The 22287-nt window shown below is 50.3% G+C and overlaps 2 protein-coding genes across 4 annotated transcripts in view; one reads left to right on the top strand and one right to left on the bottom strand.

Annotated features, from left to right (window-relative positions):
• Positions 1-295: 295 nt before the first annotated feature.
• Positions 296-7131, top strand: APBA3 (amyloid beta precursor protein binding family A member 3). 2 transcript variants are annotated; one of them, XM_090289320.1, is made up of 11 exons: positions 296-585; positions 1373-1914; positions 2004-2043; positions 4415-4560; positions 4690-4776; positions 4867-5028; positions 5420-5599; positions 5675-5887; positions 6478-6597; positions 6688-6828; positions 6914-7131. In XM_090289320.1, the coding sequence occupies exons 1-11, from the start codon at positions 462-464 to the stop codon at positions 6983-6985; spliced, it is 1827 nt and encodes a 608-aa protein (XP_090145446.1). In that variant the 5' UTR covers positions 296-461; the 3' UTR covers positions 6986-7131. The 2 variants fall into 2 exon arrangements, with proteins under 2 accessions (XP_090145446.1, XP_090145447.1); XM_090289321.1 differs by lacking the exon at positions 5420-5599.
• A 43-nt stretch (positions 7132-7174) lies between these two features.
• The window catches only part of TJP3 (tight junction protein 3), a 29336-nt gene continuing 14223 nt past the window's right edge, over positions 7175-22287 (bottom strand). The window contains exons 6-21 of one of the 2 annotated variants that reach the window (XM_090289318.1): positions 22025-22128; positions 20840-20999; positions 20445-20553; positions 17562-17620; positions 17268-17334; positions 16881-17037; positions 16229-16337; positions 15877-16114; positions 15072-15283; positions 11497-11592; positions 10098-10168; positions 9499-9709; positions 9315-9415; positions 8683-8946; positions 7848-7894; positions 7175-7444 (exon numbers count right to left, since the gene is read on the bottom strand). In XM_090289318.1, coding sequence (XP_090145444.1) covers positions 7342-7444; positions 7848-7894; positions 8683-8946; positions 9315-9415; positions 9499-9709; positions 10098-10168; positions 11497-11592; positions 15072-15283; positions 15877-16114; positions 16229-16337; positions 16881-17037; positions 17268-17334; positions 17562-17620; positions 20445-20553; positions 20840-20999; positions 22025-22128 — 2108 coding nt within the window. In that variant the 3' untranslated portion in view covers positions 7175-7341. The remainder of the gene's footprint in view (positions 7445-7847; positions 7895-8682; positions 8947-9314; positions 9416-9498; positions 9710-10097; positions 10169-11496; positions 11593-15071; positions 15284-15876; positions 16115-16228; positions 16338-16880; positions 17038-17267; positions 17335-17561; positions 17621-20444; positions 20554-20839; positions 21000-22024; positions 22129-22287) is intronic. The other variant, XM_090289319.1, reaches the window with a different exon arrangement.

Raw genomic sequence — 22287 nt, 5'->3', positions numbered from 1 at the left:
AAAGCTTAAAAGTTATTAGAAATCTAACACTTATTAGACTCATATTCCAACCCAATTGCTAAATCCTTAACTGGCTAGATTTTGTTTAATCCTCACAATTACGAGGTATTATCCCTCCTATTATTAAGTTTTTAATTGAGGGAACCGAGGCTCAGGGAGGAAACGTTAAGCCAAGACGCGCCATTCAGCTTCCCTATAGTAGCCAAACCGGAAGTCCGTGCCCCCGCGCTGCTTCCGTTATCTAGCAGTCTCAAAAGACGATCTATCATTCTTTAGTACGTATTGTCCAGTCCTATATCCTCCCATTTGCCATTCCTTGGAATAATTACCACTGCCTTAGGAGACCGACAGTAGTTATTAACCCCATTTTGCAGTTAAGGAAACAGGCCCAGAGGCCAGCCCAGGGTCCCACGCTGCGTAAATGGAGGCTCGGGATTCGAACTAATAGTTCCTGCACCTAGATGCCCTGCTCAGCGAGACTGGCTGGGACAACTACATTTCCCAGCAGGCTCCGCAAAGGATGCGCATGCCCAGTAGGCCGAGAGCGCAGAGCGGATAGATATCCCGGCGCCCTGACAAGGAATGGTGAGCGACCCCGGCCGGGGAGACCCTGCCGGCCCTTGATGTGGGGTCCCGGGGGTCGCGCGGTGAGGTCACCTCGGTTTGGGGAGTGAGTGTCCCAGCAGGGCAGAGCTGGGTCTGGGGCCGGCGCCTGAGGCAACGGATCTGAAGTCTTGAGTCTTGGGTCTGCCTAAGGATTGGGGTCTTAGGTCGAAGCTTTAGGCTCGAGTTGTGTCTTCAGGCCGAGTCTGACGTCCGGGTCTGAGTCTGGGGTACACCTTGATCGTGGCGTTGAGGTTTTGAGATTAGAGTCGGCTTTCTGGTGTCTTGGATCTCTACTATTAAGTCTGAGGTCCTGGAGTCTAAAGTTTTAGGCTGGAATCTTGATTCCGGGGTCTTGGGGACCTGCACCTGTTGGGTCTGTTTGTCAGGTTATATCTACAGCCTGGGTACCACGTCGCGAGGAAGAAGGACTTGGAAGAGTAAGGGCTGGGATGAATAGGGTCCACAGTGGGGAGAGGTCTGGGGTGACAGGTACAGTGGAATCCTCCTGTGTTGGGAGCGCAGGATGCCAATACCTTAAAACTGCTCATTCTGTGCCTCAGTTTCCTCATCTGTAAAATGGGGATTATAGCAGACCCTTCATTGCAGGATATGGTGGGATTAAATTATGTGTTCTGTATGAACAACTCCCAGCTAGCGCCTGGCACTAAGTTGGTACAGGAAATCTCATCTTTGAATGTATTTTATATGCTGACCTGCGCCTGGGGTGCAGGCATTGAATTCCTGACAACCCCTCAACTCTCTCTAGGGCCTCCAGCCATGGACTTGGAGGAGCCCAGAGACACACTTGTGCCCTCTCAGGAACTCACCCCTGACTGCCAATGGGACCCGGTGCCAGGAAGCCCATGCAACCTGAATCAGATGGAATTTGACAGGCCAAATATTCCAGACCTGGTGCAACAGTTTGAGGCTCTGCCGGGTGATCTGGTGGGTCTGTCCCCAGATGGACTCCCCTGCCCCCTTCACATTGCCACAGGTCACGGCCTGGCCTCCCAGGACATGGCTGATGCCCATGGGCTCTTGTCTGCTGAGGCTGGCAGGGACGACCTGCTAAACCTTTTGCACCTCGAGGAGTGCCCTCCTTCCCAGTCTTGTCCCAAGGAGCCTCCAGACCCTGCTCCTCGCCTGTTGCAGCCTCCTGAGGACCCAAATGGGGAGACTAGTCCCCCTGAATGGGAAGAAGGAGCCTCTGCTGAACAGTGTGGCAGCAAGAGCTCAAGCAGCTCCCCGGAACCCTGGCTGGAGACAGTGCCTCTGATTGCTCATGAAGAGCGGCCTGCCAGTGCCCAGGTAGTGCCTGCCCCACCCACCAAACCTTCTCTGCTGCCAGGAGCTAAGCTGGGGGCACTCAATCCTGTCCCTCTTCTGTCTTCTTCTAGAGCCCCAAGACTGTGGCCTCATACCCTGCCCTCCAGGAGGGTGAGTGTCCCGCCCACCCTGGCCCCAGTAACCTAGGGGTTTCAGAACAGTCTGAATCAGGCTACCAAAATCTGGCTCAAAGTTTGTTTGTCAGTAAGGAGTTGCTTCTAGAGAGGCTCTAAGGATGGATTTATGTTGCTTCCTGATGCCCTGGAAGAAGAGAGACAGCCTTAGAAATGTTCTAGAATGAGTAGAGGGCAGTAAGGCAGGCTTGGGTATTTGTAGCACTCCATTCTAGAGCAGGTATTGGCAAATTACCATCTATGGGCCAACTCTGGCCCACCACCTGTCCTGGTATGTCTTGTGAGCTATGATGACGTTTGTGTTTGTAAGTGGTCAGAAAAAAATCAAAAGAAGAGTAATATTTTTTGACATTTGAAAATAATATGCAATTCAAAATAAAGTTTTATTGGGACATTATCATGTCCATTCATTTACATATTATCTGTGGTGACTTTGTGTTGCAACAGAGACCACCTGGCTCACAAAATAAAAAATAATTTACTGTTTAGCCTTTTGCAGGGAAGTTTGCCAAGCTCTGCTCTAAAGGCATCGGAAGAACAAGTTTTGGTCACCTGGAATAGCCTAGAATTTTCCCCAAAAGTACCTAAGCTATATGTCAAATAGCAAATTCTGTGGTTGTGAGAAAAGGAGGTGGTTTGGACCTATAGTTCTAAGGTTCAAAAGTTATGGGCGGAGCTATGACTCATCTAGGGAGTTCCCGAATTTGGCATTTTGCCTATGTTTCTAGATTAAAAGACTTTAGGCTGAGGAGAGTGTCTGGAATTATAAACAGAGCTGTTAGGTTCTACTCGGGCTGAAAGTTCTAGAACCACAGAGTGAATAGAATTTATCTGTGGCTGTAGACCAGTAGTAGGTGTTCTAGAACTGGGAAGAGCTGTGCAGTTCTAGAGGAGTCATCAGAAAGTTCTAGAGTGCTGCCATACTGTAATACAACGTGAGCCATATGTGACTTGAAATTTTCTAGATATCCACATTAAAAAATAAACAGGCAACATTAATAGCACCTTTTAATTAGCTCAGTATACTTAAAATAGTATTTCAACACATAAGCAACATTTTACAATTACTTTAAATTTTGTTCATATTAGAGCTTCAAAATCCAGTATGTATTTTCTACTTAACAGCACCTCTCAATCCAGACCAGCCACATTTCAGGTGCATAATGCCCACTTGTGCCTGGTGGCTGCCATATTGGTACAGTTCCAGAACCCCAGAGCAGGGTTGTCTGTTGTTCCAGAATGCTTAGCTCATGAAGGACAATGCGCAAAGATACTTGTGTTTCAAGTTCACAGACAGGAGTGTGGTTTACTTCACTGGGGCCTATACCTGTGGTTCTAAACCAAAAGGTATTAGCTATTGGTTAGAACACTCTGAAACTGCTGGCTGAGCTGTCTGGTTTTATGTTGTTCATGGGATTGTGGAGCCATGCAGGCAAAGCTTTATGTGGCTCTGGGCTAGCTCATTTCTAGAACCATGACCAGAGTTGTTTGTTTCTGAATGTTCCAGTAATTCACTGGGTGCATCTGTGGTCATGAATTATTGAGGGAATTCTAGAACCATAGGAAGAACTACCCGATGCTTTCATGATTAAGAAATCCTCAAATCATGGAGTGGAAAAGTCTGATTCTGGAGTCATGTTGGTTTCTAGAACCCCTGACAGAATTCTGTGGTTTGAAACTTGTCATGGAGTTTTAGAGACACATATCAGAGCCATCTAGGGTTGTGGACAGTGTGAGAGTTTTAGACTTGTGGACAGTTGCCTCTTCCTGGGTGGGCACTTCTGTGACCATGGAATAGTTTTCTACAGTCCTGGGCAGATAAGGGAGAATTCTAGAACAATGGGCAGAGTTAATTGCCTCTAGATTAATTGAGGGGGAATTCCAGAACCATTGGGTGAAATTGACTACAGTTCTTTAGTGTTGCAGGTTTTAGAAATGGGAGTGGGACCATCTGGTTCTAGCCTAATCATGGAATTCTAGAAACACAGGGTGGAGATGTCTGTTAGCCCTAGTGCTGTTTTTGGATCTAGTTGTGCTTCTGGACTTGCAAAAGCCCCTAGAACTAGGTCCTCTGCCTGGAAATCCTTGAGTCATGAACAGAGTTGGCTCTAGAGTGCCAGACCAGACAGGTTTAGACAGGGCCAAGCTGCTGGGCTGTGTCTCCTGCTGGTGGGATAGTCCTGGGAAAGTGGGCAGACTCATGTGAGTCAATAGTATCAGGTCATGAGAGGGTAGATCTTTCTCTTCTTCTAGACTTCAGGCAGCCAAGATCCTGGACCAAACCCATAGGGGTGGACAAGCCTGGCCAGGGCTCTCAGGGGCTGACTTGCCTCCACTGTTGCCCTCAGTATCAGGTCCCTGTGACCATGAAGACCTCCGTGATGGTGTCATATTCGGGGCCAAATATCTGGGCTCCACCCAACTGGTGTCTGAGCGGAACCCGCCCCCCAGCATTCGAATGGCGCAGGCCCAGGAGGCCATGGACCGCGTCAAGGTGAAGCCAGGGGCTAGCTGGTGGGTTGGTGGGCAGGCAGGCTACAGACTGGGTCCTCCAAGGTCTGGGAGCCTGACGGGGCAAAGGCTGGATCTTTGGGTTCCTCTACCTCCCACGCCACCCCCACAGGCCCCTGATGGGGAGACCCAGCCCATGACGGAGGTGGACCTCTTTATCTCCACCAAGAGGATTAAGGTTCTGATGGTCGACTCCCAGGTACGGGACCCAGGCCTGGTCTCTGGGGTATGGGGGGGTATCTGCTGAGGTTTCTGCAGCCTACCCAGGCCTGATCTCCCCCACATCCAGGAGGCCATGATGGACCATGCCCTGCAAACCATCTCCTACATTGCCGACATTGGCAGTGTGCTGGTGATTATGGCCCGCCGACGGGTGGCCCGGCGGCCAGCACCCCAGGCCCACGGCCACCGGCTCTACAAGATGATCTGCCATGTTTTCCACTCAGATGATGTGAGCAGTTGGGCTCTGGGTGTCCTGCAGCACAGGGGCGGCATGGACCAGCCGCCACCCTCCTGTAAATCTCACCTCGCCCCACTGTCCTCTCATTGGTCCTCAGTGATGGCAGCTGTCTCCGTCCCTCCAATAGGTCCCACATGTTCTAATTTTTTACATAAGACTGTGAGATTGGCACCAAATCCCCCAAATCTTCACTGCCCCAGGCCCGTCTCTCCACAGATTCTCCAAGACAATGGCTATTCTCCCAAAATTTACACAGACTGTCTCCTGGGAATCTAGTCCTGGGTAGGGTGGGAGGGATGAGCTCTGAGTTGCCAGAGGATTTGGGGGACTAGAAGGAGGAGGGTGTGATACCCCCCAGGGAGATGCTGCCCATCTTCCACAGGCCCAGCTTATTGCTCAGGCCATCGGCCAGGCCTTCGCTGTAGCCTATAGCCAGTTCCTGCAGGAAAGCAGCATTGACCCCCGCCAGGTGGGCGCCCAGCCAAGCCAGGGGGCCATGGGCTCCGGCTACCTCCACAACGGGGACCTCGACCATTTCTCCAACAGCGAAAACTGCAGGGAGGTGAGCAAATGGGTGGGCCACCCCCTGCCAGTCCCCCACCAAGCAGCCCTCATGCTCCACCCTATCCTCTCCCAGGTGGTCATTGAGAAGTGCCAGGGTGAGGGCTTGGGTGTGGCCCTGGTGGAGTCAGGCTGGGGCTCCTTGCTGCCCACGGCTGTCATTGCCAACTTGCTGCATGGGGGCCCAGCTGAGCGTTCAGGGGCCCTCAGCATCGGGGACCGCCTTACTGCCATCAACGGGACCAGCCTCGTGGGACTGCCCTTGGCCACTGTCCAGGCTGCCATCCGCGTAAGTCCTGGGGTGGCAGGATCCAGGGGTGCTGGCCTGAGGGCCCTTAGGGGGCAGGCCTACCTCTCCACGTAGCTGGGCCTAGCCCATAAGGGACATGGTAGAATCCTACCAGCTTCTATACACTTAGGGAGACTGAGGCTGGGAGAGAGGATGCCATCCATGCTGGGTGACCTCAGCAGTGTGTTCTTGAATCTTGACCTTCGTTGCCCAAGTAGGGAAAGTGAGGCCCAGGGATGAGGAGGTTCCCGGCCAGGTGAGAAGAGTGGTTCTGACACAGTCCACACAGCATGTTACTGAGTGTTTATAACCCTGCCCAGCAGACACTGCTAGAAACTTGCTTTTGACCATGAGACTGAGGCCCAGGGAGTCAGGGAGGTGAGCAGTCACACAGCTCTGACCCTGAGGCTGTCTGACTCCCACCTGTGTTCTTAACTATTTCTCGAGGGGTCTTCTAGAATCTAGAGCCTTGACTCTAAATCTTCATGTTCTGGGTGGGTAAACTGAGGCCCAGAGGAGGCTGCAGCTTGCCAAGTGGTCCAGCAGCCCCCTGAAGGCCCATCTAGGCCAACAGCCCTTGTCCTGCACAGGAGGTGAAGTCGCAGACATTGGTGACCCTCAGCATCATCCACTGCCCACCAGTCACCACAGCCATCATCTATCGGCCACATGCCCGTGAGCAGCTGGGCTTCTGCGTGGAGGACGGCATCGTGAGGCCCCAGCCCAGGGCACTGTGTTGGGGGTGGGCAGCTACAAGCGTGCCCCCCTGAGCAGCACGGCCTCTTCCTGTCCCCTGTCAGATCTGCAGTCTCCTCCGTGGTGGCATTGCTGAGCGCGGGGGCGTTCGCGTGGGACACCGAATTATTGAGATCAACGGGCACAGTGTGGTGGCCACACCGCATGCCCGTGTCATTGAGCTGCTCACCGAGGCCCACACTGAGGTGCGTGGGCAGTGGGTGGGGCTGGGGGTGCCCTCCCACTAGCCCAGGCCCACCCTGAGTCTCCACCTCCTTTCCCGTCCCCCAGGTCCACATCAAGACTATGCCAGCCACCACCTATCGCCTGCTCACAGGCCAGGAGCAGCCTGTATACTTGTGACCGGCCACCCCCACCACCACTGTGCCTTAACCCCACTGGCCCTGGAATTCCCGGCAGCGGTGCCTCCTTTGCTGGCCAGGGCCGCAGAGGATTCTTGGCTCTATATTATTTTCTGATGTAAAAAAATTAAAAGCTTATCAAATGGATCTCGGGTCAGGGTGTGTGGGGTTAACAGAAGGAAAACAAAACTTAACTCTGGCATCCTTGTCCTTCCTGAAAGTCACTGGAAGCCAATGCCATTAAAATATTTATTAAAGACCAGGTGGAAGGAGGCAGGGTTTGAGGTTCTGTATGGGAAACCAAATCCCAGCTCCAGGGAGGGGAAGGGAGGGGCCTGCTGACCACCTGGGAGGCAGTCACAGGTCAGTGGCTGGGCCCCAGTCATAGCCATCTTCGTCAGAGGACCCCACATCTCGAGCATGTGTAAACTTTTTCCTCACAGCTTCCCGCGCATATGTCCTGGGGATCAGGAAATAGAACAGAGGATGCTGATGGAGAGGGTGTGGACTTACCTACCATTAACTGAGGCTGGTTCTGTGCTGGGCACACTGGGTGTGGGCAGAGATGAGCAAGACTGGCATTTGGGGGTTGGGCTTATTAAAGAACTCCTTCACAGCCTTCAAAGCCCTAGCTCCAATGTCCCGTCCTTCAGGAAGCCTTCCCAGTCTTATCAGAAAGGATTCCTACTCCCATGGCCCTGTCTACATGGGGCTTAGATTGGCTCTGTCTGGCTCTATCAAGCCTACCAAGACAATGCTACAAAAGCATAGCTTGGTTCTAGGTCTCTTCTTCACCCCCATCCCAACCCTGAGTCCCAGGGAAAGTATTGAGGGGCCCCACCCTGTTGTACAGAAGCTCTTACCGTATGCTGTCCTGTCGCCACTGATTCTGTGGGTGGTGGATGTCCACCTTGGAGAGGGAGAAAGCAGGTTAACCCTTCCCCAAAAAGTATGATAAATTAGGGTGAGTAACCACCCCCCATTCCACTTACCCACCTTTGCCCAGGCAGTGCTACTCAGGCTTTCTCCTTGCCCCCACCACAAGACTGCAACTTACCCCCAATAGTCTGGGACAAAGAAGGGCCTTGGCTATCTCCTAGCCTGTTAGCAAAGGGGGAATTGGGTTTCCCATCTGTAAAATCTCTCAGAAGACTGCTGTCAGGAGTTCATAAATGAGTTCACATATGTGAAGTGCTTAGGATAGTGCCTGCCAATAAGTAGGCTGCCATGAGTTGAGCAGGGTGGGCACTGCACGACCCCAGGGAGCACCAGTCCAACCAGTGACATCATAGGTTTGTACATTTTTACATTTACCCAGAGGGTCTGGAGGAAGGAGTGTGTATGTCAAATTCACAGACAAGCACTACAAGTACTAAGGCAGCCCCAAATAGAATAAGAACTAAAAAAATATTTATTGTTAAACATCCAACTACTATAAGTCAGAATTTGAGTTAAGTGTGCTGAGTTTAAACAACCACCCTGTGATGTCAAGACTTTTAGCATCTACCCTGTATACCAGATAAGGAAACTTCATGCACATAGGTTAAAATATTTGCTATAAGTGATTCAGTGGTTCATATAGCCTAGGTCCAGGTCCCAGATATGGATCTGACCAAGAAGTTTCTGTTGACATCCTGGCAGAAAATAGGGTACCCATGTGTCTACCCCACCCCATCCCCAGACCCATATTCTGCTCACCTGGGCCTCTTGGTGACTTGAGGATCTCCCATGATCCTGCAGGCTCTGGTGTTTGTCCACTAGCACAGGCTCCGAGGACCGGACCAGGGCTGCTGCTGGAGGCCCCTCATCCACGTCCGTATAGGGCTCACCCTCACCATCTGTGTAGCCCTCGCCATCTGTCTCGTAGTCACTGTTGACCCGGCTGTCACAGCTCAGATCGGCGGAGCTGTCAGCCAGGCCACGATGAGGGAGGTCCAGGTTGTCCTCCAGGGAGCCATCCAGCTGTGGGGTGGGGTGGGGTGGCCTGGCTGAGCCAAAACCCCCAGCCTATGCCCTCCTGTACCTCAGATCAAACCCCAACCCAGCACACCACCTTTAAACTCCAGTCCCAAACCAGGTAAGACATTGACCGTCAAGTTGACACTTAGCCCTTAACCCCAGGATAAGATCTGACTCTTGAGCCTTTGCTGGACCCAAAACTGAGCCCCCAAATCTGAGCTGAACCCCAACCCTTGAATCCACTTGCAGTCCCATCTCATTTCAGGTACCCAATCCAGATCCCAATCTCAGGTCAACTCTTGGTCTTGACCTGCCCCTGGCCCCTAACCTAGCTTTAAATCCAGATAAGTCTCCAAACCCTGACCAGGTACCTGGTCCTCGGCTGTCCAGATGGGCCGAATCTGCTGCTCTCGGATAATTGTCTTGAGCTCCTGGTACCAGCTGTCACTTGTGCCATGCAGGTGAATGGTGGCTGTGGGGAGGGGGCATCAGTGTGGGCTGAGAGACTCAGACCAGAACCAATGTCTTCCCCTGGGACTCCCACTCCCGCCCCACCTGTGAAGAGGTGATCACTGTGCTTCCACAGCTTCTGGGCTTGAGCATAGAGACGGCGGGCGCTACGGCGGGAGGCTGGTGCCAACCACTGGCGCAGAGCCTTGAGGGCCTTGCGACTCTCAGGGGCACAGAAGACCACAATAGGGTAGTACTGCACATAGTTGAGGCGCTCTACTGCTGAGGGTGTCACGTCTAGGAGCGCGTGCTTGTCCTGGCAGGGGGTAGTGAGGAGGAAAAGTGGAGAAACACACCCAGAAACAGGCCAAGAGACAAGTGAAAAATTGGAAAGTCAGGTCAGTGGACCCCGGCCTTGCACATCCATAGGCCAGCATGTTGGGGGTGGGGGTTGGTGATAACCCAGGCCACAGCACCTTGAGCCCCAGAGCCCCAGTTTGAGTCTCCCTGCCTTTTCCCAGGTCTTGCTTGCTGCTGTGTGACCCTGGGCAGGCTCTGACCCCATCAAGCCCCAACATTACAAAGCCTCTGAACAGGGGTCCATGGGAGACCACATCTGCAGGCCATGGGGAGAGAACAGGTTGGATGCCCGGGCCTCAGTTTCCCCATCCATGAAATGGGACCCACAGCAGAGCCCTGCTTACTTTCTCCGCAATCACCCGCACGGTGTCCAGTTTGATGATCTTGGATGGGCTGTCAGTCCTCAATACACTCTCTGTGGAGGGGAGAGGCAACTGACAGCTTCAGGTGGGCAGTCCCCTAGCCCCTCAAATTCATGTCTACCTGTCCCTCCCCTGCTCAAGAACCCACCATGGCTCCCCATTGCCCTTGAGAGAAATCCTAACAGCAGCAACAGGAGCTCCCAATGGACTCACTGCTGATCGTCCGTTCCTGACATCAGCCCTCTACTCTTCCTGAGGAGGAGAGGCTATTAGTCCCATCTGGCAGATGCGGAAACAGCCTCAGGGATATAAAGGTCACCAGCTCAGAGTCATGGAGCCAACAACTGACAGGGTCAAGAGCTTGATGCAGAGTCTGCGCTCCAGACATGCGTTTTCCCAGGCTTTGTCTCAACAGTAGGCCTTTGCTTGGCCTGTGACTCAAAAACAGCTCCATTTAAATCCACAGTTAAATGGCATTAAGCACATTCGCATTATTGTGCAGTCATCACCTCCATCTGTCTCCAGAACTTTCACACCTTCCCCAACTGAAACTCTGCCCCCATTAAACACTAACTCCCATCCTCTCCCCCAGCCCCTGGCTCCTACCACCTATTTCCTGTCTCTATGGATCTGACTCTAGGGACCTCCTATGAGTGGAATCACACAGTATTTGTCCTGTGTCTGACTTATTTCACTGAGCATAAGTTCGTAGCATGGGTTTGAATTTTCTTCCTTTTTAAAGCTGAATAATATTCTATTGTCTGGATGGACCACACTGTGTTTATCCATCATCTGTCCATGGACACTTGGGTTGTACCCACCCCTTGGCTATTATAATGCTGCTGTGAACCTTCATGTACAAGTTGCAGCTTTCAGTTCTTTCCATGTGTCAAAAAATTTTTCTAACTTCTTTTCAACCATTTAAAATATGTAAATACCATTCTTAGTAGGCTGTATTAATAGCTGGTGGGCCAGATTTGGCTTGGGAGATGTAATTTGTTGCCACAAATTTTAGCTTGTTTCTGTAGTTGTTAATTTTTGGTCTCCTTGGGGGACCTTGTGTATTTTGTTTGATGCTGTGTCTGTAGCTCAATAAACAAATCTCTTGAACAAAGGAAGGAACAGCTAGCGCACTCTCATTTGGCAGTGGCTGTCTGGTGAACTGTGTTAAGAACTCTGAAGCTCTATCCAGCCAAACAGTACCAAGATTGATTGAGGATGTCTGGCTTGGGCATTAGAATGGGTGCTGGTGGTCATGTTCTAACTCTAACCCCCAAACAGCATCATTAGCAGCCCCTCTCAAGCTGCCTCAGCCCCAGGGGCTGGGAAAGGGTTGTGAAATGATTCACCAACAGGGTTGCCAAGGAACCTGGTTTCTCACCTGCGATTTCAAACTGGTTAGGCATCTCAGCAGTCAACTTCTGCATAGCAATGTCTGCCACGGGTCCCAGGATCACCACTGGGCGCTTGAAATTGGCTGAGGGGCCAAGAAATAATGACAAGAATCAGGATCCCATCTGTGGCAACGACTGCTAGGTTCTTGCATGGCCACTCTCCACTCACCCTATAGAGTAGTTTCATAGCTAGCCAGGCACATGACTACTCAGCTAAAGACCACATCTCCTAGTCTCCCTTGCAGTGAGGGATGGCCATGTGACTAAGTTCTGTCCAATGGGGTACAAACAAAATTAATGTGCAATTTGGGGTTGTATCCTTCAAGGAAAGGGATGAACCCTCCCCGTCCTCTTTCCCCTTCCTGCTGCCTGGAATGTGGATATGGGCGCACCATCTTTGGCCACACAGGCAGAAAAACAAGACACGGAGCCTGGATCCCTGAAATTGAAGCAGCCAGGCCACACTCAACTGCTTACACTGGGACTGTTAACTTGAAAAAGAAACGTTTTTTTAATGCAGCTGTCACTTGGGGTCTCTGTTAGAGCAGCTGAACCTAGCTAACTCAGTGGTCAGCAAAACTATCAATACAACTCTAGAGCCACATTTGGCCCACTGCTTGTTTTTCAAGTTTTATTGGCACACAGTCACAGCCATCTATTTATGTACTATCTCTGGCTGCCTTCCTGCAGAGTAGAATAGTTTTGAAAGAAACCGTCTGGCCCACAAACTAAAATAACTACTGTCCAGCCCTTTGTAGCAAGAATTTGTAGACCTCTGGACTAACCAATAGATGCTTTCACCAATGTAGAAACAGGTGCAGAAGACATCTTGGTGGGAGGGAAGTGAGTAGCCAGCCCTCTCTTTACACCTTCTCCTTTTCTCCTCTCCTTCAAGGTCTCTGCCTCTCCCTCTCTCTCTTAAAAGCTTAATACATTCATATTTCTAAACTTGCACTGGCTGGGGGTAGAAATTAAGTACACGGTCTTTGATTTTCGTGTTTTTGGGTTTTTTGGTCTGGACGTTGGTGCAGCAGCTGAAGACAGCTCAGTCTTTTCTCATCCTGAGTGCACAGCTCTAGCCACCCTCCTGCAGTACTTATTTCTAAAGGCCTCTGCACCTGGTTTTAATCCCTTCTCCCCTGAGACTAGGTAAGAGCTTAATCGCTTCCCTTCCTGAAGTCTGGGTAAGGCTGTTTTCCTTCCCGCTTCTCAGGTAGGGAAAGGTTCTATGTGCTAGTTTTGTGCCAGTGTTTTTTAAATTGTTTTAAAATATAGATAACATGAAGTTCAATGTTTTAACCTGTACATTGTAAAGTGTATAATTCAGTGGCATTTAGTACATTTACAATGTAGGGGCACCTGTGAGGGGAATCACATAGTATTTCTCCTGTGTCTGACTTATTTCACCGAGTGTAATGTCCTCGAGTTTCATCTATGTTGTAGCATGGGGCAGAATTTTCTTCCTTTTTAAGGCTGAATAACATTCCATTGTCTGGATGGGCCACACTGTGTCTATCCATTCATCCGTCCATGGACACTTGGGTTGCTTCTGCCTCCTGGCTATTGTAATGCTGCTGTGAACCTTCATGTTCGAGTTGCAGCTTTTAGTTCTTTCCTTGTATCAAAAGTTTTTTTAACTTCAACTATTTAAAATAAATACTGCCCTGGCTGGTGTGGCTCAGTGGATTAAGTGGTGGCCTGTGAAATGAAAGGTCACTGGTTCAATTCCCAGTCAGAAGATATGCCTGGGTTGTGGGTGAGGCCCCCAGTTGGGGGCATGCAAGAGGCAGCCAATGGATGTTTCTCACATGTCAATGTTTCTCTCCCTGTCTTTCTCCCTCCAAAACAAAACAAAACAAAATATATGTGTGTGTGTGTATCTTTAATAAAATACGTAAATACCATTCTTAGTAAGCTGTATAAAAATAGCTGGAGGGCCAGATTTGGCCTGGGAGATGTAATCTGTTGACCCTAATTCTAGGTTATCTCTGTAGTTGTTAAGTTTTGGTCTCCTTGGAGGACCTTGTGTATTTTGTTTGATGCGACCACCACTGCCATCTAGTTCCAGAACATTCTCATCTCCTCCCCCCAGAAATGCTGTTTCCATGAGCAATCACAACTCATTCTCCTTCCCCACTTCCTGTCTCTGTGGATGTCCCTGTTCTGGACACGTCACATAAATGGAAACACACTATGAGGCTTTTGTGTCTGGCTTCTCTCACTGAGCATCAGGTTTTCAAGGTCCATCCACGTTTTAGTGAGTATCGTCACTTCGCTCTTTTTCATGACTGAATAATATTCCAGTGTGTGAATGGACCACACTGTGTTCATCTGTTGCCAGTTGATGGACACTTGGGTTATTTCCACCTTTTGGCTGTTATGAATAATTCTGCTGTGTGGATATGTTTTGGTCTCAATTACCTGTTCACAGTAGGCATGTATTTTTTAGGATGCTTTTTACCTCAAACTGACAACCTTAAATTGGCAGTACTCACTAAATGAATAACCCCTTTTGCTGTGCTGTCTGGTGTAGCAGCCACTGGCTACATGTGATTGTTAAACATTTGAAAAGGGGCTTGTCTAAAGCGAGATGTGCTAAGTCAAAACATGCACCAGATCTCAAAGACTTAGTACAAAAAAAATAAAGGTTGTGGAAAAACTCATTAATAATTTTATATGGATTTATCTCTTAAAATAATACTTTGGATAGAACATGTTAAATAAATTATTGCCTTGGCCGGGTGGTTCAGTTAGAGCGTCGTCCCATACACCAAAAAGGTTGCAGGTTCGAGCCCTGATTGGGGCGTATATAGGAAACAACCAATCAATGTTTCTCTCTCTGTCCACCTCTCTCTAAAGTCAATAAACATATCCTCATATGAAGATTAAATAAAAAATTATTTAAATTATTTTCAACAATTTTAAAAGCGATTTTACTTATTTAATTTTAGAGAGAGGGGAAGGGAGGAAGATGAAACATTGGTGTGCGAGAGAAGCATCAATCGGTTGCCTCTCGCGCACCCCAGGTTGGGGACCTGGCCGCAACCCAGTCATGTGCCCAGACAGGGAATAAAATGTATGACCTTCCGTTCGCAAGCTGGTGCTCAATCCACTGAGCCACAACAGCCAGGGCTCAACCATTTCTTTTTAAAGATTTTACATGTGGTTCATATATTTCTATTGGATATAGGAATTAATTTTTTTTTTTTTAATCCTGGTTCAAGGACCCTTTTTTTCATTGCTTTTAGAGGAAAAGGAAGGGAGAGAGAGAAACATTGATTTGTTGCCTCCTGCACCCACCGAGGATCAAACACACCAGGACCAGAAATCAAGTCTACAGCCATTCGGTTACCAGACCACGCACCAACCAACTGAGCCACACCGGCCAGATCTAAGAATTATTTTTAAGGAATGAAGCCCTTTCCTGTCCCCTCTGTGCCCTAAAATAACCAAAAGTGGGCATTTTTTGGTGGAAGGAGGGAGGTAAGCATTGTGGCTTCTGAAGACTACACCATCCTAACTCTTATTTGAGATTCCACAGCCCCTTCAGTCTAGGTCCCACCTTCTCGCAGCACCACGCGTTCATATGGTGGGTAGTGACCCTGCCTGGTCAGATCCGACAGGTCCTCTCGGCTCCGATGGGTGGTCTTCTTGGCTCCCCAACGAAAACCCCGCAGTCGCCAGAACTCTGCCCGCCGGCCAGAGCCCACTGAGGCACCAGGCCCAGGCCCCACAGCCCGCTGGGCGGCCTCCAGACTGGCCAGCTGCTCTGCCCTGGGAAGGAGAATGATTAATGAGCACTGGGATGAGCACAGTAATAGTCCCAAAGATGATCCTGTCCCAGTCTCAGGGCCTGTGGACACATCACCTCACATGGTAAAGGGACCCTGCATATGGCATTAAGTTAAGGCCCCTGAGATGGGGATGTCCCTGGATTCTCTAGGGGACCCAGTGTCATCACAGGGTCCTCACAAGAGGGAGGCAGGAGGGTCAGAGTTAGAGATGAGAGAGGCTGCGCTGCTGGCTGTGAGGATGGAGGAGGGGCCACGAGCCAGGGATGCGGTGCCTCTAGAAGCTGGAAAAGGCCAGAAACAATTCTCTGGAGCGCCCGGAAGGACCAGACCTGCCCACACCTGGATTGTAGCCCTAAATCATTCATTTGAACTTCTGATCTCCGGAATATGTTTGGAGTGAAGCCACTACGTTTGTGGTGATTTGTTACAGCAGCCCCAGGAAACCCGTGCCTGTACTGCCCTGAACCTTCTGCTCATTTGCTAAGGTTAAACCATCAACATTGCTAAGAAGTGACATCATGGGGACACTGAGGCCAAGGGGCAGCCCAAATGAGGGCGGGGAGTGGTCCCCACCTCTTCTGGTTGGGAATGATGCCGCGCTCCTGCTCCCGGAGGTCACGACCCATGCGTACCACCAGCCAGTGGCCTCCGCGGCTGTGGCTCTGCCCAGGGCTCGAATACAGCGTGTCCAGCACGTGGAAGACGTCACCACGGGTGAAGCCCAGGCCATAAGGTGGGCTGGGTTCCAGCTCAAAATGTGTGCGGATATAGAAGGAGTCACCCACACGGGACTGCACCATTTTCTGGAAAACTGTGAGCAGGGAGAGGCTCTAAGCCAGCAGGGCTGCTGCCTAGCCCTTACCCTCCCCAGGAAGCGGGCCTCACTGCTGGACAGTGCACGGCTCCCCCTTCCCACCCTACTCACTGTCTTGCTTTCGCTGTGTCACCAGCTCCAGCTCCTCGCCCAGTGGCAGCCCCAGCAGGAACTGCACGGCCTCCTCCCGAGTCAAGTTCTGGAAGGGCATGTCGTTCACCTGCCAGTAAAGGGGTAGGGGATGGATGAAGCTCTGGTCAGGAGATCCCAGCTCCCTCTCTGGACAAAACCCACCCACAACTGCTGCCAGATCTGCTTTCAAGGGCCCCAGTGATTGGAGGCAGCTGATGGGGGCATCACCCTGTGGCGATATGGCCATCACAGATACGAGAAGGTCTTGACCCAGAACCCAGGGCACAGGACCTGCAATCGGTACATGAATAACCGAGGCATGGTGGGTTTTCATCATCGAGGCATGAGAATGGGGGTCACAGTGGTGACAAGATGATGACACTGGTGGGAATTTCGTGACACTCCAACAAGCCAAGATTTAGTCACAGGGTTGTGACAGGGACAATGATATATAGATACAGACAGGTCACCAACACCAGTCTTCAGAGTCATAACAGGAACAACAGTATACGGACATGGACAGTGAGTCACACCTGCTCTCAGCAGACCCAGGGGGAGGACACAGGCTGGAACAGACACGGGGTACCACCCAGCATGCCAACACACCCACTGCCAGCCACCTCCAGGTTACCTGCAGAATCTGATCTCCCTCCTGGATGCCCTGCTCCTCCGCCGGGCTGCCCTCCTGCACCCCCGACACGAAGATGCCCACATCATTGCCTCCAGCTAGCCGCAGGCCAATGCTGGTGCCCTTGCAGAAGCGGACCACCCGTGAGTCGGGGCTGTACCTGAGGGGAGGCAGAGGCAGGTCAGTCCAGAGAGAGCAGAGAGGTGATGCCCTGGGCATCATTGGGAGAGCAACACCGTCTCTGGGCCTTGGTTTCCCAAATAGCCAGCCACACAGGACCTGTGGTGGTCCCATCAACACAGTGGTGCAGGAAGGTGGGAATATGACTGGGAAGGTACCCCAGGGATGTGGGAGTTTCAAGCTGGTGGGCATTTTCCCTGGGGCACATACCCATGGTCCTCCAGGCTCCGACTGCTCGGCACCCTGTAGATGTCATAGCTGCTTTGCCTGGGGGAGTCTGAAAGGGAGCAGCTGGTCTATTTACGAAGCACACTGGTCAGTCCAGCCACCAAACCTTTGCTACAGGTGTCCCTACCCAGCCCTTAGTTCTTTCCAGGGAACTGTCTCTGACCTCTTAGGCCCATACCAACCTCTTCCACTCTGCCTGGCACAGCCTCACTGGCTGGGATTAGAACAATCAGAGAAGGGGTGCTCAGAGGCACCACCCACCCACCCTCCGTTCACCTGGTTCCGAGATGGTTCTGGAATCCATGGAACTTTCCTGCCGAAGCTGGGAGCTCTCCCTGGTGGGGAACAGATTTGAGGTGGGGTGAATGCTGAGGAGTGAATTTTAGACTTCCCATTTAGCTGAACTCGGATTCAAATCTTGGTTCTGTCCTTCTGTAGCCATGTGATAGCAAGCCCATTGCTCTCCCTCTCTGAGCCTCAGTTTCCTTCTCTGAGCCCTGGGGATAGCTGAGTTGAGTCAAGGCTTCAGTATGGGCTTAGTCAAGATGAAATAAGCCTGGGACAAATAGTCATTTTATTGTTTTAACATTAGTGAAAAGTTACAGAGGTTGCTATGAACTAAATGTTTGTGTCACCTGCAAATTCATGTGCTGAAGCCCTAACCCCCAGTGGGACTGAGTTAGGAGGCAGGGCCTTTGAGAGGTGACTAGGTTTAGATGAGGCCATGAGGGTGGGGCCTCCACGATGGAATTAAGTGTCCTTATAAGAAACACCAGATCCCTGATCAGTGTGGCTCAGTTGTTTGGGCATTGAACCACAAAGCAAAAGGTTGCTGGTTCAATTCCCAGTCAGGGCACATGCCTGGGTTGCAGGTGCAGTCCCTGGTCAGAGTGTGTACAAGAGGCAATTGATTGCTGTTTCCCTCACACATTGATGTTCCTTTTCCTCTCTTTCTCCCTCACTTCCTCTCTAAAAAATAAATAAATAAAATCTTTTTTAAAAAATAAAAGAAACACCAGAGATCACTCTCTTCACCAGGTGAGGACACAGCAAGGAGGCAGCCATCTACAGGCCAGGAAGAGACACTCCCTAGAGCCAGACCTTGCTGGCATCCTAATTGTGGACTTCCCAACTCCAGAACTGTGACAAATAATTGTCTGTTGTGTCAGCCCCCCAATCTCTGGTAATCTGTTATAGCTGCTGGGAGCAGGGATGAGTTACTTGCCTTCAAATAAACATGTGTGGGAAAATATATACTTTTGAAAGAAAAATTTACATTGGGCCATATATGAGCATTTCCAACATTTATCCTGTGAAATCCCAGTGCTGAGCGAGTGGAGGTGGGCAAAGAAATTGGAAAATACCATACTCCTCCTCACACCTCTTGCAACAGATTAGTAGAATAAGGAGTCTGCGTCAGAGAAGCTTGTCAAGCTCTTGAACCCATTTGTCCAGAGATCCTTCTATATGCAAGCGGAATGCCCAGTAAGATCACAAAAATGTCCCCCAAACCCCGTCATTCTACCATGTGGTTCATTTACCCCACACAATGCCAAGTGCATTTTCCCGGGGCCTTACAAATATAATTGCCAAGACATCCTTCTTCATGGCAGAACAAGGATATGTTATAGTAAAGAATGGAAGACATTCACATCGTGAGCATTCACTATGGGCTAAGAACATACATGCATCATCTCCTTTTGTCATCATTAATTAGCACCCTAAAGAGGCAACAATGAAGTAACAATTGGGGCCTTAGGGTGAGCCCTCCTCTAGCCTCTGAGATGGCCCCAGAGACCCCGGCCCCTGGGGGTTACAGCCTGCTGTAGTCCCCTTTCCACACTGAACCAAGGCTGGCCCGTGTGACCAAGAGGATACAGTGGGAGTGAAGGTGTGATACATCTGAGATTAGGTTCACCTGCACCCTCTTACATCATTTGCTGTAGGGAACAGTAAGGACAGGCCCACCTGGTGAGGATCTGAGACCTCCTGCCAATGGCCATGAGAGTGAGCTTGGAAGTGGATCATCCACCGACCAAAGCCTACAGCCCCAGAAAATTCTCGACTGTGACCTCATGAGATTGCAAATCAGAAGCACTCAGCTAAGCCACCCCCAATTCCTGAGTCTCAGAAGTGATGAGAGGTAACAAATATTTACTGTTGTTTCAAGTCACTAGGTTTGGGGGTAATTTACACAGCCATAGATAACAGTTACAAACCCCACTTCTCAGGATGCTGAAAGCTTAAGTGAGGTGCCCATTATCTAAATAAACCCCGAGTATTGAACGTTTGTTGTTTAGCCATTGAATTGTGTCTCCTCAAAGTTCATCTGTTGAAGTCCTATCCCCCAATATCTCCAAATGTCATTATTTGGAAATAAGATTGTTGTAGATATAATTTAGTAAAGAAGAGGTCATACTGGAGCAGGGTGGGCCCCTTCCCCAATATGACTGGTGTCTTTATAAAACAGGAAAATTTGGAGAGAGAGACAGACACACACAGAGGGAAGACAGTGAAACAGGAAGGAGATGGCTGTGTAGGAGCCAAGGAATGCCAGATGCCGTGAGAAGCTGGAACAGAGGCCTAGAACAGATTCTCCCCTCAAGTCTTCAGAGGGAGCATAGCCCTGCCAACATCCTGATTTGGGACTTTGGCCTCCAAAACTGAGACAAAACTGAAGCAATGAATTTATATTGTCCTAAGCCACCCAGTTGGTGGCACTTTGTTACAGCAGCCACAGGAGACTAATACAAGGTAACTCCAATTTTTCCATTTTATAAAACATCATCATAATAAACCAGCAGCCTCCAGTCCCCACATACACCCATGGCTATTTTGCCCCCAAGAGAAATCCCTAAAAGGACCTTGCTGGGTCAAAGGGCTTATGCATTTTAAAGTCTTCTGGTATACATTATGAAATCCAGTTCTTTCTACTTTAAGCCAATCCATATCTGGTCCTCTCAGTACCCAAGAACCAAAAGCCATATATGTAGGCAAGAAAGACTATATATGGATGGGGAAGCTTCTTCCAGGCAGGTCACCAGGACTGCACCCTCCAGGCTACCTGCAGCACACCACCCTACGCCACCCCCGCAAGTTGGGAAAGATCTGCCCCCGTTCCCCTCTTGCTCAACCATTCTGGTCAGTGGGGGTACATACACGGGGGAGTCTGTTCGGTTGTCATCGGGACTCCGCTCCCTGTGCTGGGGTGGTGGTGGGACGTGGGATGGTGGTGCCTGAGATAGTTCTGAGCCGAGGTCTGAGATGTCTGCAGGGGAGAGGGCATCCCATCAGCCACAGTCATGGCTTCCAGACTGGACCCATTTTACAGAGGGGAACACCAAGACCCCTCTAAGCAAAGGTACCTAGACCAGAGTCAGGCTCAGCCAAGTAGCTCCAACCCTGACTTGCTGTGTAGTCTTCAGCAAGTTTCTGTCCCTCTCTGAGCCTCTTGGGGCCAGGCTCACTGACTCTGGCTTGGCCCTGCCTAGCACTCCCACCTCCCCTGCCCTTCATTCAAACCGTTCCCTGGGGCCTGCCTCCTGGCCCCTCACCCTCCAGGAGGGAGCTGTCACTGTCACTGACAGCTGGTGGGATGTTCACCAAAAACTGTCGTCGGTCCCTGAGCACCAGCAGAGTCAGCTTCCCTTCTGACTTCTCAATCAGTTGCCGTGTGTCACTCAGCGACAGATTCTCACTGGACACCCCATTGATCTAAAAGGAATCAGGAAGGAAGAGAGGACATGAGTTAATAAAAGATGGGGGAATACTAGAAACAGATCCTTTGATGGGGGGACTAGAAACATGCAATCCCCAGGGGTTACTAAAAGCAGACATCTCAAGAGAAAATGATAGAATTGAATTCCTGTTGTGAGAGGAGATTACACCAAGAACTCACTTTCACAAGAATTCTAAAAACAGACGATTTTCTAAGCAGGGGAAATTTGATACAAATTGACTCTCTCATCTCCCTAGAAGGGGAATTTCTCATGAGATACTACGAACAAATATTAGAAATGAGTCTAATTAAAAGAGAGGGAAATTATACTTAAATATACTAGAAGGTACTCTAGAAGGTACTGGAAAAAAAACATGAAGAGGCAGATTAGAATTTCTAGGAAGGACTTACATAATTTCCACGCACACCAGGAATCCCTTTCTAACATTCTCCCTTGGGAGTGTCTGTTTTCAGTAACCCTGGGGATTGTGAGTTCTAGTCCCCCACCAAGCTGTTCTTAGTGTTGACCCCAAACCACTAGAAACAGACAAGTCTTCAGGGTCACTAGAAATAGATAACTCTTAGGAGACTCTAGAAGTAATCAACTAGAAATAGTTTAGAAGTCAAACACTAGGCATCACTACAAAGTCTCAGGAGCTGAGTCTAGAAAGAAACCAGCTCTTAAGGTGGAGTTGCTCCTCCACATTTCATCTCCCATTAGCACCAACCACCTAGGGCAGGTCTGGGAATAAGAGCTGAAGCCAGATGACCAGTGATTCTAATACTAGAAACGGACAACCCAAAGCAGGTACTAGAACCTGACATTTGGCAGTGGATAAGCAGCAGATGAGAGCGTATGGGAGAAGAGAGGAAAGCCATGTCCAACCTTCGGGAAACTGGCAACTGCAGAAGTCAAATGGCTCAGCGCCAGCTCTACTGACTTTGACCTATGACTCAGTGGCACTGATCACCTCTGGCCTCAGTCTTCCTGTCCCGCCCCCAATAGGAAGCCCGGGCTCACCTGTAGGACAAGGTCTCCTTCCTGCAGCCCACTGGTCCGGGCAGCCAAGCCCGAATCTGTGATGTGCTTGATGAATATCTGACTGCCCAGTTTGACCCCAAACTCTGTGTGGAGAGGAGGGAAGTGAGGCAGGGCCTGGAGCCCAGGCTGTGGGATCCTCTCAGAGCTCCCAGCCTTCCTGGCCTGCCCACGGCCTCCCCACTATCATGTCCGCTGTCCCACAGGGAGGGGTCAGGCTTGGTTCCTTCCCAGTAACACTGGGG

Source organism: Furipterus horrens, unplaced genomic scaffold (assembly GCF_987537825.1).
Source record: "Furipterus horrens unplaced genomic scaffold, mFurHor1.1.pri manual_scaffold_10, whole genome shotgun sequence".
Lineage (NCBI taxonomy): Eukaryota > Metazoa > Chordata > Mammalia > Chiroptera > Furipteridae > Furipterus > Furipterus horrens.
This window is presented reverse-complemented; position numbering and strand designations above follow the sequence as displayed.